At 41.2% G+C, this 17,665-nt stretch overlaps 1 protein-coding gene across 2 annotated transcripts in view; it reads left to right on the top strand.

The window, feature by feature from the left end:
- The window catches only part of p3h2 (prolyl 3-hydroxylase 2), a 69,570-nt gene that overhangs the window by 47,692 nt on the left and 4,213 nt on the right, over positions 1-17,665 (top strand). For both annotated transcript variants that reach the window (XM_061826372.1, XM_061826373.1), the window contains 11 exons: positions 1,418-1,607; positions 4,548-4,679; positions 8,387-8,514; positions 12,587-12,676; positions 13,033-13,073; positions 14,248-14,333; positions 14,402-14,529; positions 15,066-15,161; positions 15,256-15,406; positions 16,707-16,824; positions 16,976-17,051. In XM_061826372.1, the coding sequence (XP_061682356.1) occupies positions 1,418-1,607; positions 4,548-4,679; positions 8,387-8,514; positions 12,587-12,676; positions 13,033-13,073; positions 14,248-14,333; positions 14,402-14,529; positions 15,066-15,161; positions 15,256-15,406; positions 16,707-16,824; positions 16,976-17,051 (1,236 nt within the window). The remainder of the gene's footprint in view (positions 1-1,417; positions 1,608-4,547; positions 4,680-8,386; positions 8,515-12,586; positions 12,677-13,032; positions 13,074-14,247; positions 14,334-14,401; positions 14,530-15,065; positions 15,162-15,255; positions 15,407-16,706; positions 16,825-16,975; positions 17,052-17,665) is intronic.

Genomic DNA, 17,665 nt, shown 5'->3' on the forward strand with positions numbered 1-17,665 from the left:
CTTTAGAGTACGGTACAGTGAATCCATGAATATTTGAGTTTTGATATATGTGAATTAGCCTTTTTTTTTTTTGTTCTTGTGCTCAAGCCAACGCAATGGCATTATTGCATTGCTACCATTTGGTGACATCTCCTGCAAGTGCCAATGAACTATTGAAGTGATATGAGTGGCTTAATTTGGGCAGAAGTGGTAATATCAGCAAGATGGCTGCAAAGGTGATGCCATATTGTGCCATCTACAGGCAATTCTAAGCCTTTTTCAGCAGAGCATAAATTACTGGAAGATTTTCATTACTTATGGTAGGCTTCGGTCCCTATCCTCTCCGAAGAGGAGGGGTTCCCTCATCAGTATTAAGAGTTTGCCACAAGATGGCCAACCTAACTGAATTCAGAATTTATACATCTTTGCAAAATTAGACTCCACAGACTCGACTTTGCTGTAGCAGTCCATGTTTCTGCACTCAATCTCCTCTTGAATACATTGTCTTTTTCCTGTGGCCAGTAGTCACATGTAGGGGAGTACATACATGAGATGCTACTTGTGGTCCATTGTTGTTGTCTGTCGTCGTGTCTCATACCTACAGTTGCGTTCAATGAAACGTGGTTTTGGTACAATTTGGAAGTTCAAAACTGACCGCTCCAAACCGAGGAGCTGAGCCAAGTCAAGTCGGGTTGGTACGATGGAGTGAAACGAATGACAAGACATGTTAATGGAAGCGAATTTCAGGCAATTTCGATTACTGCAACATTTCACTATCCGTCACTGTGATTTCTGATCATTGTTTTTTTTTTCTCTGCTTTGCATAAGAGGAAAACTAGTCGGTGGACGTATCGCACTATGGTGAAGTGATTTGAAAGTTCTTTGGGCATTTTGTGGTTAGGTTTTGCGCACCGAAAAGAAAAGGACTTCTTTGTGTCCCGGTTCAGTAATAATTTTTCACCCTCACTTCCTTCCGTCATTTGTATCTCTTGCCATGTTCTACTGCTGCCCCAAGCAGCTCTGAGTTGCTACCACCCCACATGAAGAAAATCTGCCATTTGAGACCTTTCAGTCTGCTGGTTTTAATGGCTTGTATTGTAAAACTGATATTATAATGTCAGTGTAAAGTCTCAGAACTTCTCTGACCATTTATATTGATGGAAAGTTATTATTTCAAATGTGGTAATCATTTCTGTCTGCTTTGGCTCTCTTCCGCTAAATCTATTTCTGTTCATATGTTTATAAAACACACGGATCAATTCTCCTACTGTCTCGTGTGCCACAGGACTTTGTAATTTTTTGTTTTATAATAAAATGGTTGTAGAGTGCATTTATTGCTCTCTTTTTGACACTGACAGAGACTAACACACAGGCTATTTTAATACCTGCAGTAACAAGTTTTACTCTTCCCGCCAATCCCCCCACACCCCCTTTGCAGCGCTCCTTTAATGCGGCAATTAGTTTATACGAACAAGCCGATTACGTGGGGGCCAGCCTTCTCTTCGAGCAGGCTCTGGTGGAGTACTTCAAAGCCGATGTGGAGTGCAGGGCCCTCTGTCAGGGGCCGCAGCGGTTTGAAGGCCACGATCACATTCACTACCGATACAGTCTGTATGAAATAATTTCAGGTAAGAACCAATAAATCCACAAATTCAAATTCACATTCAAAATAACGTGAATTGAATTGACTGTAATGATTCACCCCGTGGTGTGTTTGAATTCTGCACATGCAGTGTCAATCCAATCTGACACATAATATTGAAGCTAGTCCTTGTCAATAGATACAAGTTTTGTGGTATTTTGTTGAACTATACTTTCTGCATAAGAAATAATATTAAATCACTGTTAAACATTCACTGGGTAAAACTTTGGCCACCAAAAAACTTGAATACTGTAAGTGTAATGTTTTAAGTTCCATTTCAGGATAGAATTATAAGAAAATCCCTTTACTTTTGCTAAAATAAAACATCTACCAAACTTTTGACCACCGTTTTCTGCAATGACATGACAAAATAATAATAATAATAACATTTTGATTAGTGCAATCCAAATTTGCTTTTGGCTTATTGATACCACTTTAAAAAGGATATACATGCACTCAGAGGCAAGGGAGGCATTTTCATACAGTGCTGCTTCGTCTCTTCCCAATCTTATTTATTTAATTTAATTTACTTACTATTCTGATTTGCACTCTGCCTCTTTGCATGGTATTTTCCTCAAATTTTTAAGGATTATTCTTAAATATTCATCTATTGAACAATTCAAGTTCTGAGGTGTTCCACCACAGATGACTTTGAGAGTCTTTCTTTCATGAAATACTGTATGTTTCAATTTTGATAGCCTATTGGAATCTTTTAAAAATTGTACGTGTCGCTTGTGTTTACTGTGGGTGGTTTTGTAGGGTGTTTTTGTCCTTTGGATAGTGATGACTCTGATGAGTCCTCATCTGTCTAATATGAAAGCAATGAGACTGTTGAGTTTAAGTGTGAAGCTTTTTTTTTTTTTTTTTTTTTTTTACCAACCTATCGTGACTGCTCTGCTTGGCCCGGAGCCTGAGCTAGGCTTTGTTGTGCTGAAAGAGCCCGGGGAGGCTCAGACAAGGCCAAACAACGCTCTTTGTGCTCACTAGTGATCAAATCTGCCTGGCAGTGGCTTGGCTCTGGATGTCACTTGGCACTGAGTCAAAAGCTGAAAGACAGTAATGTGATCTCACTGTACAGCACAGCACACTGTATTTTCAGAATTAGAATTACATTTCAAAGTTTCCCCTTTATTAATATTGAATCCAAAATTGTACACTTACAGACACATTTAAACACTCCATTTAAACACTACTACGACAGTAACTATTCTTTTCGTGCATTGTGTATTAATGTTCAAGTAATGGAGAATCATATATGAATCATTTTGAATATTTTGATTACCTTAGAGTGGGCATATAATGCGGGGCCATTTTACCCTTCCACAATTCTAAAAATTTTTTAAATCATTATTAAATATTTTTAAATCAATAGCTCTTTAAAGACATTTTTGTATAATTAGAATTGTTGTTCTTTCAAGTGTGTAGATGTTTGATTCTCTCATTTTTTGGCAGTTTACATTCTAAAGCAATCCCCTCCCTGCATACAACACAGCTGCATTTAGAAACACAAAACAAAACACACTGGTTATAATATCTATAATCAGAACGAAAAGTCACTGCGTGTTGTTTGTGTTGATAGTAATCAGTAGAAACGGGAGTGGCTCGTGTGCTGTAGGCCGTAGCGGCAGCTTCATCACTGACGAGTGTTCCTTGTTTGGACACGGGAATCCCGAACATACTGTAGCTAATTGTTCGATGGAGTTTCTCTGATTAACAATCATAGAATTATTTCTAAGTCCATTCTTGAGGAATAAAATTGTTGCAATATTTATTTTATTGTGCGACTTGGAGTGTACTAATGTGCAGTATGTTGTAAAAAAAAAAAATGCTATTGAGTAAGAGAGGAAAACATCCCCTGCTTTTGTTTTGGTTTTTCTTTTCAGTATGAGCCATAAATTTAGTTGCTTCACAACCACTGCACGTTTCTGGACACAATTTATGTTCAGTTTATGTGTGCTCCTGAGACTGAACAGACCACAACAAGGGGGGCTGAATCAGGGCTGCAGCTGCACTGAGTGGTCATTCGCAACACTCAAGGCAGCAATCACCCACTGTGCTGGTTTTCCTCTCCGGTTTTGACCTGAGGAAGTGATATATTTGCTGTCCTCCCAAAAAGGTCAACAAGCATGTTTGTCATTACCAAGACACAAAAACTCAAAGGAGTGCTGAATTCACGCTGTTCGCTCAAGCTTGATCACTAACAGGGAATGATGTGATGATACACGTTTAATACTGTGGCCTACTAAATACGTCTTCGCTAAATGTGTGAAAAGTAATCCTATGTCGTGTAACATGACGCACTTGTCTCATTCCCATGCTAATATCTGTTTTCCACGTTTTATCTTCACCTGAAACTCCTCAAAGGTATCGGATGTCTCTTGGCCAATCAGCGCATTTCACTGACTCCGTGTTGTTTTCAAAGCATCAGGCTCAGTTGTCCTCGGTGATATGCAAACAAGCAACTAATCATTTTGAGTCTGTGTGTTATGAGATTTGCTGACATCACACAGATGATCTCAGCATTGTTAATGGCTGTGGTAGAAAACCTAATTGGCCACAGACCACCCGGCAGTGTCACTGCAGCTGTAATGGGGGGGACAAAGGACACAACAGTATCTGCTTTGTTGTGTTGATTTAAATTTGAGAATGCTTGAGACCTTTTACATATTATTATACATTTGGCCCATTGCATCATCAAGTTTGATTGTGTTGTGTTTTTTTTTTGTGTGTGTTTGTGTCTTACAGTGGTTAACTCCATTTTAAATTTGTGTGACAATGACTAATATTGTTTTTAAAAAAGTGTAATAAAAAAAATTGTTTATAGTAATTGTTCCATTATTTTCATTGTTTTCCAGAACCATTGTTTGACCCCCATTATCCTAAAAAGAAGTTATTTCACACTGATTAAAAACCTATGGTGTTATAGATCACTTCACTCAAGTACTACACTGTGAGCACGAGTGCGTCCGAGATCTCGCCACCAGGCCGGGCCGCCTGTCGCCCATGGAAAACTACTTGCCGCTGCATTATGACTACCTCCAATTCAGCTACTTCCAGGGTGAGTCCATTCAGTTTAGCTGAAATTTTGTCATTCCTTAATTCATCAAACAAAATTCCCACACCCCACACCTGACACCAATGTGACAATGAGGGTGACCTTATTGAAGGTGGATACACCCATAGAAGCTTTACACTCCCAGTAAAGGTGCACCCAGTATGACGAGTCTAAATTGTTGTGAGACAGATTTAATTGCCTTTATAATTTTTTTTCTCACGATCTGAAAATGTGCAGTGAAGAAAATAAGTATTTGAACACCCTGCTATATTGCAAGTTCTCCCACCTAGAAATCATGGAGGGGTCTGAAATTTTTATCATAGGTGAATGTCCACTGTGAGAGAGATAATCTAAAAAGAAAAATCCACGAATCACAATGTATGATTTTTTTTAACGATTTATTTGTGTGATACAGCTGCATATAAGTATTTGAACACCTGATCAAAACAATGTTAATATTTGGTACAGTAGCCTTTGCTTGCAATTACAGAGTTCAAACATTTCCTGTAGTTGTTCACCAGGTTTGCACACACTACAGGAGGGATTTTGGCCCACTCCTCCACACAGATCTTCTCTAGATCAGACAGGTTTCCAGGCTATCGCTGAGAAACACGGAGTTTCGGCTCCCTCCAAAGATTTTCTATTGGGTTTAGGTCTGGAGACTAGGTAGACCACACCAGAACCTTGATATGCTTCTTACGGAGCCACTTCTTGGCTTTCCTGGCTGTGTGCTTCGGGTCATTGTCATGTTGAAAGACCCAGCCACGACCCATCTTCAATGCTCTGACTGAGGGAAAGTGGTTGTTCCCCAAAATCTCACAATACATGGCTGCGGTCATCCTCTCCTTAATACAGTGCAGTCATCCTCTCCCATGTGCAGAAAAACACCCCCAAAGAATGATGCTACCACCCCCATGCTTCACAGCAGAGATGGTGTTCTTGGGATGGAAATCATCATTCGTCTTCCTCTAAACACGGTTAGTGGAATTATGACCAAAAAGTTCCATTTTGGTCTCATCTGACCACAAAATTCCTCTGTATCATCCAAATAGTCATTGGCAAACTTAAGATGGGTCTTGACGTGTGCTGGTTTAAGCAGGGGACCCTTTCGTGCCATGCACAATTTCAAACCATGACGTCTTAGTGTATTACCAACAGTCACCTTGGAAACGGTGGTCCCAGCTCTTTTCAGGTCATTGACCAAGTCCTGTCATGTAGTCCTGGGCTGATTCCTCACCTTTATACGGATCATTGAGACCCCACAAGGTGACATCTTGCATGGGCCTCCACTCCGATTGAGATTGACCCTCATGTTTAGCTTTTTCAATTTTCTTGTGATTTTTCCAACAGTGGAGCTTTTTTCACCAAGCTGCTAGGCAATTTCTCCCCAACCCTTTCCAGCCGTATGGAGTTGTACAATTTTGTCTCTGGTGTCTTTGGACTGCTCTTTGTCCTTGGCCATCTTACAAGTTTGAGTCTTACCGGTGGTATGGGGTGGACAGGTGTCTTTATGCAGCTAACGACCTCACACAGGTGCATCTGATTCAGGATAATACATGGAGTGGAGGTGGACTTTTATAGGCGGACTAACAGGTCTTTGAGGGTCAGAATTCTAGCTGATAGACAGGTGTTCAAATACTTATTTGCAGCTGTATCACACAAATAAATCATTAAAAAATTCATATATTGTGATTTCTGGATTTTTGTTTTTAGAGTATGTCTCTCACAGTGGACATGCACCCACGATGAAAATTTCATAACCCTCCATGATTTCTGAGCGAGAGAACTTGCAATTTAGCTGGGTGTTCAAATACTTATTTTCTTCACTGAATAACCATCATTTATTAATAAAGGTTAATGAATGGGAATATTAACATAAGATAATCATTTTAAAAAGACTTAAAATGGTTCATGATATAAATAATAATGTTGTAACAATTCATTTATTATGTAAATGTATCAATTTGTATTCCTGTGATCCAAATGGATCGATATGTGCTTGGCAAGTAAGCAGTAATATACCACAGTCACAGTTGTTCAATTTGTGGCTAAAAAGCTACCAAATGGATATCAAAGAACTGAATTGTTTTGAATAGTAACAATCTAAAATAAAAAATGTATGGTATGTTACAAGGTAACACCGTGCACTCCAAACCTACTCTGATGGGGCAGCAGTTCATACCCAGCTTCCGTCTTCTGGATCTTTTTTTTTTTTTCTGGGTAGTCTGGTTTCCTCCCACAATCCAAAAACCTGCATGGTAGGTTAAGTGCGGACTCTATATTGTTTGTAGGTGTGAATGTCAGCCTTTGAATGGTTATTTGTTTCTTTCCGCCCTGTGACTGGCTGACGACTGGTTCAGGGAGTACCCCACCTCTCGTCCGAAGTCGTCTGCGATTGGTGCTCGCACACATGCGACTCTAATGAGGATAACTGGTACAAAGAATGCATGGACGTTCCTATTCACAGTTTTAACCTTTTTAATTAACTCAAATCTGTTTTGTATTTTTAGAACATGTGAAACATTATTTTCCATTACCAAAGAAATCTCTCTCAGACATTTACAAGGAGTCATGCTGTATCTAATTAGTGGAAGACATTACCTGCTGTTTAAATAGTTCATCCAGCCTGAGCATTTAAACAAGTGACAAAACAGCAAAGCACAGTTATGTTCTTAATGATTCAGGCATCTGCATTTTAGCAAAAAAAACCAAAACATTCTCTTTATTATACTAATAATAAATGCAGTTTAGAGGTGCTCCTTGAAGAGGATGGACATTGGCTGTTAGCATGCCCACAACAATGGAGATGTCCCACTTTTAAATGCTTTGGTGTGTCACACCATATTTACGCCAATCATGAAAATAGAGCCCTTAAGAGTTGTTTCTAATATCTCATTTACGTCATTTAGCTACCTTATTTAGATACCTATTTAGGTTGCCTCAGTCGTGAAAAAAAATGAAGGACGTTAAAAAGACATTCACGGTATGATACACCACTGGCAATGGCAATTGATTAGGCTTTTGGACAGGAGGTCATTGAAGGGGAAATTACCGTATGTCACAGAAACACAAAATATGTCTACAGCACCATTCTTCAATTTTCAAATGCAATCAGAAAGCTACAACCAGGTCTATGCAACAGTTAAACTTGTACTTTTTCTGTTACCCAAGCAATAAAGTCCCTCAGCAACTCTCTGGATTGTCTAACACCCCACAGTGGTTCCATGTTTGCCATCACTCAGCAGCCTCTCATTGTGTTTAACTGCTTAAATTCCCTAAATGAGCCCCATTGTGAAATGTTTCTGTCCGACTGAGCTCATATCTCCCGTCTGTTACTGAGGTGACAAGGCACAGCGGACCGCAGCAGATGCAGCATCTCAGGCTAGACAGGAAGCGTCTGGTTAACCCTGCGCCTTAACAAGCTTGGAAGGAATGTGATTGTGTGCGCACTGTTGAGCAGAAGGTGCACGTCTGCGGGGGCTATCGTCAGCGTGACTTGACTCTGTGGTCAAGTGCCCTTTTATTCACTCTCTCAAGCAGCGTTTGCTTCGTTACGCTGATGGTTTGGAAATTTCATTCAGATGGAGTCATGATGGACCCCAATATCCCCCCCCACCCCCGGACGCAAATACAGTATTGGTGGGGATCCAGCAGAGATTTTTCCAGAACTGTGAAAACACCTCTTGTCCTTCCTGTTTCTCTGTCTGCAGTGGAAAGAGTTGAAGAGGCTTTGCAGTGTGCACTCACCTACCTTTTATTCCATGAGGGAGACGAGTTCATGACAGAGAATGTTGACTTCTACACAGAGATGCTGGGACACGACAGTGCACCACGAGAGGTCAGATGCTCTTGTGTCAATGTTGCCACAGTTCAGTTCACTACTAAATACTGCGACTATTGTTTGTATCTATCATAATAATACAACCTATTGTACCGTTCACAATGATGTTTGTTATTATGAAAAAAATATTATGAGGTACAAACAACTTTGATTGTAGGAAAATTACTGTACTTTCTCTTAATGCCTGATTTTATCTTTAAATTCCAATTTCTCTGAACTAAAGTGTACAACAAAAACGTTCATAATGAATAATTAAACTGTCACACGGTTTTCTCAATTTAAAACTCAGCAATGTATATTAGCAATTTTACATGGATGTTTTATTACGGGTTGCATCCCACATTTACGACTACTTGTTGCTAGGTTGACTTACACTAGGTTATTTGATGACAAAATAGGAGCTGCCCTTGAACACAGAGCCAGCAGGGACAGGATGTAACACAGACACACACTCAGGAAATTACTCCCCAAATAACACTATAATGACAGCCAGACATGCAGATTCATTTTGTTATTGCATCTTTACTTTATATTATATTTAAAGCAGGTCACAGAAAGAAACAAATGAAAACAAAAAATGAAATCTGCTGGATCTGCTGGACAACTTTTTACCATCAGTTACCAGAGTACCAACCACATTGGTAGTAGATCTAAAAGTTAGCGCAATTAAACGGCAGTCTGTTGATCGGCTGTGATTAAAAAGTTAAATGTGTTATTTGTAAAATTTAAATTTATACTTGTAATTTGTATTTGGTCTCATTGATTACTATGGATAAGAATTTTTGCGGGAATCTGATTTTGAAGTTATGACACAACGTAGACCTAATGTACCACAGAAACAAACTAAGACCCAACATTCCGTCATCCTCATTGTAGTGATAGATGTGATCTGAAATTATGCTCGATTTACTTAGCGATTAGGTTCAACACTGGATGGCTCCACACAGCTGAACTCCCCATCACTTGTGAAAGTCGTTCAACAGTTAAATGTTGGCAAACATGCGCTTAGCCACGTGCTTCATTCCTGATAGTAGCCTAATTGAATTATAGGCTCAGACAAGTACTTCAGGTTTTAAATTAAATATCAGTGTGATCATCTGATCTGGGTCTTGGGATCAAAAGAATATATTCAGCAGGGCGAGCGCGTCCTCAAAGGAAAAGTGTGGATTTGAGGACGAGGGGGACGACAGGAGTCAGGTGTGCATTTGCTGTATTTCTTGGACAAGATTTGTAGTTACCATCTGGCAGGAGTTTCCTTGTTAAAGTTTGCTTTTCACTTACACCATGGCGTCTGCTACCAGCTGGAAGAATAAGCCAGTTTTCTACGTCAATATTTTTAGGACAACATATTTTTTGCTCTGGGCAGAGAAAAGGCCGATTCTTTGCCCTCACTCTTTGGTATTTAGAGGCCAAGCGGTTCTAGCATCATACATATGTACATTCAGCTTGGTCGTATTAGTTAGCTAAGCACTGATAATTTGTCGTTTCCCAAAATTGATGAGCTGCTTTGGAAAGTCAAACTATGCCTTCTTTAAATCCAAATTATGCAACCTCCTTTTCGTAGATAGCTTGCTTCTCATTACAGTGTGTGCATATGTGTGTGAATGAATAAGTGTGTGTGCATATGCATCTCATAGCTTTCATTTTTCTCTCCTTTAAAGTCTTTCCAGTCCCAAAAGTTTGCAGTCCAAACCAAAGGTCTGCCTCTCCAGCCTCAGGGAGGTCACGTTCAAAGCTCTGGATGTCGGTGCCAGGCCCGAATCGCCTCCCTGTCAAATAATGCTGCCTTTCAGGCACTTACCATCAGGGGAAAACTTAACCACAGAAATTTCTGGAACAATTTGAGTGCTGTTTCTATCAACATTTAAAATAGCTTCAAAGAAAAGGCTACTGGTTCCTCGTTTCATAGCAGTTGCCAACCAAAAAGTGTGATGATAGTCGATATCAGTCTTGTTGGCTGACCAGCAGTCCAGGATGTCACCAGTTTTTCACCCAAAGTCAGCTGGAACATGTTTCAGCTCACCCTCAACTCTGATGAAGATAAGGGGTATAAAACATCACTGGATGCCCTTACAATTCAATCTTGAAGCATTTGTTTTTGGTGTGGTATTTCATTGCATGTCATGTTACACCTTAAAGGGCCACTGTCATGAAATGGATGATTTTTAGTATATTATTAATGAAAAAACGGCAGCCAATATGAGACCATGCATTTTTTCACCACAAAACATGATTTTGACATATACAGCTTTTTGTAACTCCCGCCCTGAAAATCCTCTCAGGAATTTGTTGTCGAGAAGAAGCAGAAAGTGACATAAAGGACAGTGGCGCCCCCTCGTGGACTCGTTTGTTTCCATTAGTTTTACCTCCGCGAAGGTAGCTCGTTGTTCCTTCGTGTTAGCCAAAATGCCAGTTGCGTTGCTGGACATTGCTTGAACACTCGGGAGAATGGATTTACCCTTTCATAAGTTTGCAAGAGACTCGGTTCATCGTAAAAAATTGATTGTATGGGTGCAGAGGACAAGAGCTTCGTGGGTTCCAAATGACAGGTAGGTGTGTATACAGCTACTTAAAAAAATAATAGTTTGGGGTGGACCACGTAATCGGTCTCTCATAACGTAACAAAACAGCTGCGTACGAAGGTCAATGTGCGCGTCGGACGCAGTCGGGCTGCTGCGTCCCTTCACCACTGAAAGTTGTGCTTCGGGCTCGCGGACGGTGGCGACTCTGAAGAACCCAGGTGACAATGCCTCACTCAGCCGCGTGCATGCAGTAAAGTGCCCCGGCTCGACGGTGTTGTTCATCGTATACTGCAGCGTCTATGAACAACCCCATAAAGCAGCACAGCTCAGCTCCATTATAAGCCATCACCGGCTAAGGCGCCGCGGCTTCGCCGAAGACTGCGCCCCGGTAACTTCACTTGGTTGTGTGGTGTTCTCCTTTTCGAAAAGAGCTTCCGTTTCAGAAGGGGCGTGTCCGTCTCCCATAGAAGGATACACAGCGTGTTTTCATTGGCGAATGTCCAGGTGACGTCACGGACAGAGGATGCAGCCAATATGGCGACCACATGGATGTTGTAGAATGAATTAATGTAGAATTCTGCAACTTTGCACATGGATGACGCGCTCTCCGCTGACATTTATTTTTTTCATATGGACATTGAAGTGAATAATGTTATATGTATTTTTATTACAATATCTATTTTAAAATGTTTATAGGGATGACACTTGACCTTTAACGATCTAATACAAGAGCTGTTGTCTGTCTTTACCCTTCAAAATAACAACGCCTCTGCCCAGCGAAAATTTTGTCCATCCATAACTCCTACCAGTTGAATATTATCAACAGCCATGTGAAAGTTTGAAATTTACAAAATTGCCTTAGATAGATTTAAAGGATGTTGGAGAAAAAAATACTCAATACATGAGATGTCATGTGTAAAATGCTTTGCTCTGTTCACTTCATGGTCAGGTCAAGTGTAGCTGATAGCTATCAAGGTCTGTGTGTGTGTCATCAAATGAAAACCAGGCAATAGCGTTATCTAACATATTTGAAAATTTCACAAATGTTACCAGTCGGCTTCCCTACGGGTGCAGCGTGTGTGTGAAAAGCCAAAGCAAAGACTCTTTCTGTCAATCTCCAATCTGTCGCGGTCCACAAGGAGTTCACTTCTTAAGCGCATAAGTGAGAAATCCCGTCAGAAAATGGCACTTAATCAGTGGTGGGCAGAGATGAGAAAAGTGATTTGCAGGCAAATGCAAAATTTCATGCCAGCCCACATCAGAGGCCCATGAGCCATATATGGCCCCTCAAGAACATTTTTTTTCAGCCTCCCATGGAATTCTAAAAGTTGTGGAACAGATACCGAAACACTGAATATTTGGACATGTACATCCAAAAATTTAAATGAGGTCGAATTGAGTTCTGTAAAGGTTATAGTGCAGGTTATGTTCATCCAGCCAATCCCAAACCTTTTGTGACTAGTGTATGAAGATTGTTTGATTGTTGAAAACAGCTAGGTTAAAGGTTCCATGGCCTTAACTTACACCACTGTTGTGCACATCTACAGGAGGCTGCAAGGTACTTGAGGAGGCACAAACATGAGCTGGAGCTTCTCTTGATTGGAAGTCAAATCATGGGTGTGGACTTCACTGAAGGTGTAAGTACTGAATGTGTGGGGTGTGTGCAGCGCTTGCAACAGCAAAGTCAAACTTCAAATAAAACTACAAGTAGTCCATTTGTTTATTTTGGTTGTTGAGATTTGGCCTCAAAGTGAACAGGCAGGTTTTTTGTATGACTTGGGCTGTTTGTTAGAAGTCATGCATTCCTCTGCTGGCGTTGACTCAAAAGCAGGTGGCACAGTCAGGGCAAGCGATTCTTTTTTTTTTTAGTAAAGAGCGACACCTGATGGTGATATTGCTTTTTACTGAGGTCTCTTTTTCTCCCGTTTTTTTTCTGAAGTTTCTGTTTCCTTCATATCAGTCTCAAAATAAACACATTGTCTGGTCATTGCAGAATTACTGGAGCAGCACGGGCGGGAGGGACGACTCCACCAGGTATTTGCTCACACTGCAATACAACGTACTGTGAAGAAAATGAGTATTTGAACACCCTGTTATATTGCAAGTTCTCCCACTTTGAAATCACGGAGGGGTCTGAAATTTTCATCGTAGGTGCATGTCCACTGTGATAGAGATAATCTAAAAAGAAAACTCCAGAAATCCCAATATATGATTTTTTTTAACGATTTATTTGTGTGTACAACTCCAAATAAGTATTTGAACACCTGTCTATCAGCTACAATTCTGACCATCAAAGACCTGTTAGTCCGCCTTTAAAAGTCCACCTCCACTCCATGTATTATCCTGAATCAGAGGCACCTGTGTGAGGTCGTTAGCTGCATAAAGACACCTGTCCAATATAGCAGGGTGTTCAAATACTTATTTTTTTCACTGTATATTGTATAATTAACTTTTGGGACCACTACATTGGGTAAACTTGCACAATCTAACAGGCTCCAGTATGAGAGCTGGGTCAAAAACATCATCTTGGATAGAGGGTTAGGAGAAGATAATGGAAGTTATCAATTGAACAAATGGTTTATTTTTATTTTTTGCAGCCACTGGGGGTAGGGAAAATCCTAAAACATTTACAGTATATGAAAAGCATTGTAAAATTAATCTTCTCTCATTAAATTATGCTGAAGCGTAATGTTGAAACAAGATCCTCAACAGTTGGCCTATTTTTAGGCCTGTATTATTTCGACCTTTTCAAAAATGGGTTTTCTAAATTTCTTAAACTAGGCTTTCTTGAAATTGTATTACTTATTTCCTTATGATATAAACGTTCCTTTCATGTTACCAGTTATTTCCTCCTAAATTACACATTTATTCTCTGAACAGTTGAACTTTTTTTTTATTTGAAATTACTATTTAGTCAACTCATAACAGTATGAGTTTTTTTCCCTCATAAAATTACAACTTTATTCTCTTGAATATCAGATTTCACCCCCTAAAATATACTGTATATTTTTGAAAATTCTCTGTACCAACTTAAATCTTGAAAAATTATACATTTTTCCATGCGGTTTTAAATTTTTTTTTTTTTTAGATTTTTTGACAGAATTACACCTTTTATTCTCGTAATGTAACTTTACTGCCATGGTGTTGAGTTTTGGGGGTTTTTTTCAGCATGGTTAGACAAAGGCATGCATGTGGGTTTGTTCTGCAGGAGTCCCTCTGGTACAAACGGCGGGATGGAGTACGTTCCCAGCGCAGAGAAGAAGAACACCAGTGCCTCACAGCATCTCAAAGAAGGTAATGTTTCTTGCTTCCAATCGCTTCTCTGCGATCTTTTGACGCGAGCAGCTTTGTGTTCTGTGTAGGTGGACCGTTATTGTACGACGGAGTGCAGCTGGTGTACAACTCAGCAGACATGAACGGGTCCCAGCGAGTGCTGCTGGATCAAGTCATAACCGAGGATGAATGCGCAGAGCTCCGACAGCTGGCACAGGTATGGGGTTTAGAAGAAAAACAAGTGTTGGCATGCACATAGCACACAGCACAGTGTATTAGTGGTTAGCATATCAATCTCACATTTCATACGTGCTGAGTTTGGATCTCAGTTCGGGCCTTCAAGTTTCTAGTTTTATATTTTCACTCTGATTTGCTTGGGGGTGCCACGGTAGCTGACTAGTTAGCACATCTGGCTCACAGTTGTGAGGATCTGGGTTCAAAAGTTTGCATGTTCACCCCGTGCCTGTGTGGGTTTTCTCAGGGTACTCCGGTTTCCTCCCACATCCCCAAAACATGCACGGTAGGTTAACTGAAGACTCTAAATGGCCCGTAGGTGTGAATGTGAGTGCGAGTTTGTTTATATGTCCCCTATGATTGGCTGGCAACCAGTTCAGGGTGTACCCCAGCTCTTGCCGGAAGATAGCTGGGGTAGCCTCCAGCACTGACCCTTGTGAGGATAGATGGATGAATAGATAGATGAATAAATGAGAATGGATGCTCATTGCTTCATGTTATCACCCTAATATCTCTCAGGCGGTCACAATGGCGGGAGACGGCTACAATGGCAGGACGTCTCCTCACACCCCCAACGAGAAGTTTGAAGGAGCAACTGTACTCAAAGCCCTGCAGGTACGCAGATGGCACATGACGACCAAACCACATTCTGTTTTCCAAGCGAACGTCTGCCTTTCTCATCACTTAAATGTGTGTCTTCATTTCACAGTACAGCTATGAGGGCAGGGTGCCCATGAAAAGCGCCCGCCTCTTCTATGACGTCAGCGAGCAAGTGAGAAGCATTGTTGAGTCTTATTTCCAGCTCAACTCCACCCTGCACTTTTCCTACACGCACCTAGTGTGCCGCACGGCCATCACGGGTCAGTCTTTGTGTTGTCAATTTTTAACTTGTGCTCCTTATGAGGACACTATAACAAGTGTATTAATGACCAATCACCAGACATGTTCTTTACGATGATGATAATTGGTTGAGACTGTCAGAAAGGTATTCAATTAAAGATTTATTCTTGTAGTTGTAGTTTATAGTGGTGTACATCATTAGTGCTTTATCCTCAATAGACACTTCATAAAAATGTATATAATTAAAAAAACAAAATCTGGAATAAAAATGTTGCATTATGAAAAGTTCAGGGGCTTAGTTTTTGTAAAATAAATGTACATCAAGATAATGTATTATTTAGAGGCTTTTTTTTATGGCAGTTGTGTAGACGTGGTGTGGAAACAGTTAGAGTACGTATATTTTTGTGACATGGGTAGCTCAGGGGTGGAAAAGTGGATCAGCTGGTAAAGCATTGCCCTCACAGTTCTGAGGACCCGGGTTCAATCCTGGCCCTGCCTGTGTGGAGTTTGCATGTTCACCCCGTGCCTGCGTGGGTTTTCTCCGTCCACTCCGGTTTCCTCCCACGTCCCCAAAAACATGCGTTCATTGGAGACTCTAAATTGTTGGTGTGATTGTGAGTGCGACTGTTTGTCTCAATCTGCCCTGCGATTGGCTGGCAACCAGTTCAGGGTGTCCCCTGCCTCCTGCCCGTTGACAGCTGGGATAGGCTCCAGCACTCCCCGCGACCCTCGTGAGGATAAGCGGCAAATAAAATGAATGGATGGATGGGTAGCTCAGTGCCTCTCAGTTTTGGTTTCGAAACTCAACACTAACCTTTCTGAATGGCGTTTGTATGTCTGCCATGTACTTGCATGGCTTTTCTTTATGCAGCTAAATTAAAGACTGTTCATGGTAATGGCAATCTGTAACGAAATAAGAGAGCAGAACGCTAGCACTGTCCATCCATCCATCCATCCATTTTCTTAGGTGCTGATCCTCACAAGGGTTGCAGGAGGGCTGGAGCATATCCCAGCTGTCAACGAGCAGGAGACGGGGGACACCCTGAACTGGTTGGCGGGCAAGCGCAGGGCGCATAGAGACAAACAGCCGCACTCACAATCACACTTAAGGGCAATTTAGAATATCCAGTTAAACGCTAGCACTGTTTCTGATCTAAAGAATGAAAATGAACTTTTAGTCAAGAAATTCAGCAAATGATGGGCTACTTTAAATGAACTTCATGGTCCACAGAGCTTGTGGAAAATAGCCAGCGTCATCTTGAAACATATGAAAATACTGTACTGTACTTTGTGTGCTATTTGTGTGTTGGACATTGACAGGCCAGCAGGACCACAGGAGTGACCTGAGCCATCCCATCCACGCCGACAACTGTCTGCTGGACACCGAGGCCAATGAATGCTGGAAGGAGCCCCCGGCCTACACTCAAAGGGACTACAGGTATCCTGTCGTACACTCCACTAGTACACTCAATGCCGGCATGCGTGGAAATGCGCCTGAGTGATGATCACTGGGGTCCAGCCATAAAGCAGTACAACATTTTGTATACATACTTCACCCAGCTCAAGGGTCATCTGCCCGTTTCTTTCAGTGCACTACTATACCTCAATGGAAACTTTGAAGGGGGCGAGTTCATCTTTACGCAGATGGACGCCAAAACAGTCACAGTAAGTTGCTTTCCATTTCGGAAAGAATCACGGTTGAAAATGTGAGACTATTTCTATGATGTTTTTAGAGCTTAAATAAATAGCAATATATAGGTCCTGTGAAGATATCTCTTCCCAGCAAACATTTAATACTGCTACTAATAAAATATTCTTAGTGCAGGAAGACTATAATGCAGCCCTATGGGGGCACAAACCAGTGCAATCTGTAGGCCGGTCCCAAGCCCGGATAAATGCAGAGGGTTGCGTCAGGAAGGGCATCCGGCGTAAAAACTGTGCCAAACAAATATGAGCGTTCATCTAAAGAATATCCCATACCGGATCGGTCGTGGCCCGGGTTAACAACGCCCGCCCCCGGCACTGCTAACCTGCAGGGCGTCGGTGGAAATTCAGCTACTGTGGGTCGAAGACAAAGAAGAGGAGGAAACCGGATCCAGCGTCAGAAGAAAAAGAGGAATGCACAGAGCCTACAACTGAGTGTAGGGACTTTGAATGTTGGGACTATGACAGGAAAAGCTCAGGAGTTGGTTGACATGATGATTAGGAGAAAGGTTGATATTCTGTGCATCCAAGAGAGCAGGTGGAAAGGTAGTAAGGCTAGAAGTTTGGGAGCAGGG

The sequence above is a fragment of the Syngnathoides biaculeatus genome, chromosome 7 (assembly GCF_019802595.1).
Source record: "Syngnathoides biaculeatus isolate LvHL_M chromosome 7, ASM1980259v1, whole genome shotgun sequence".
Lineage (NCBI taxonomy): Eukaryota > Metazoa > Chordata > Actinopteri > Syngnathiformes > Syngnathidae > Syngnathoides > Syngnathoides biaculeatus.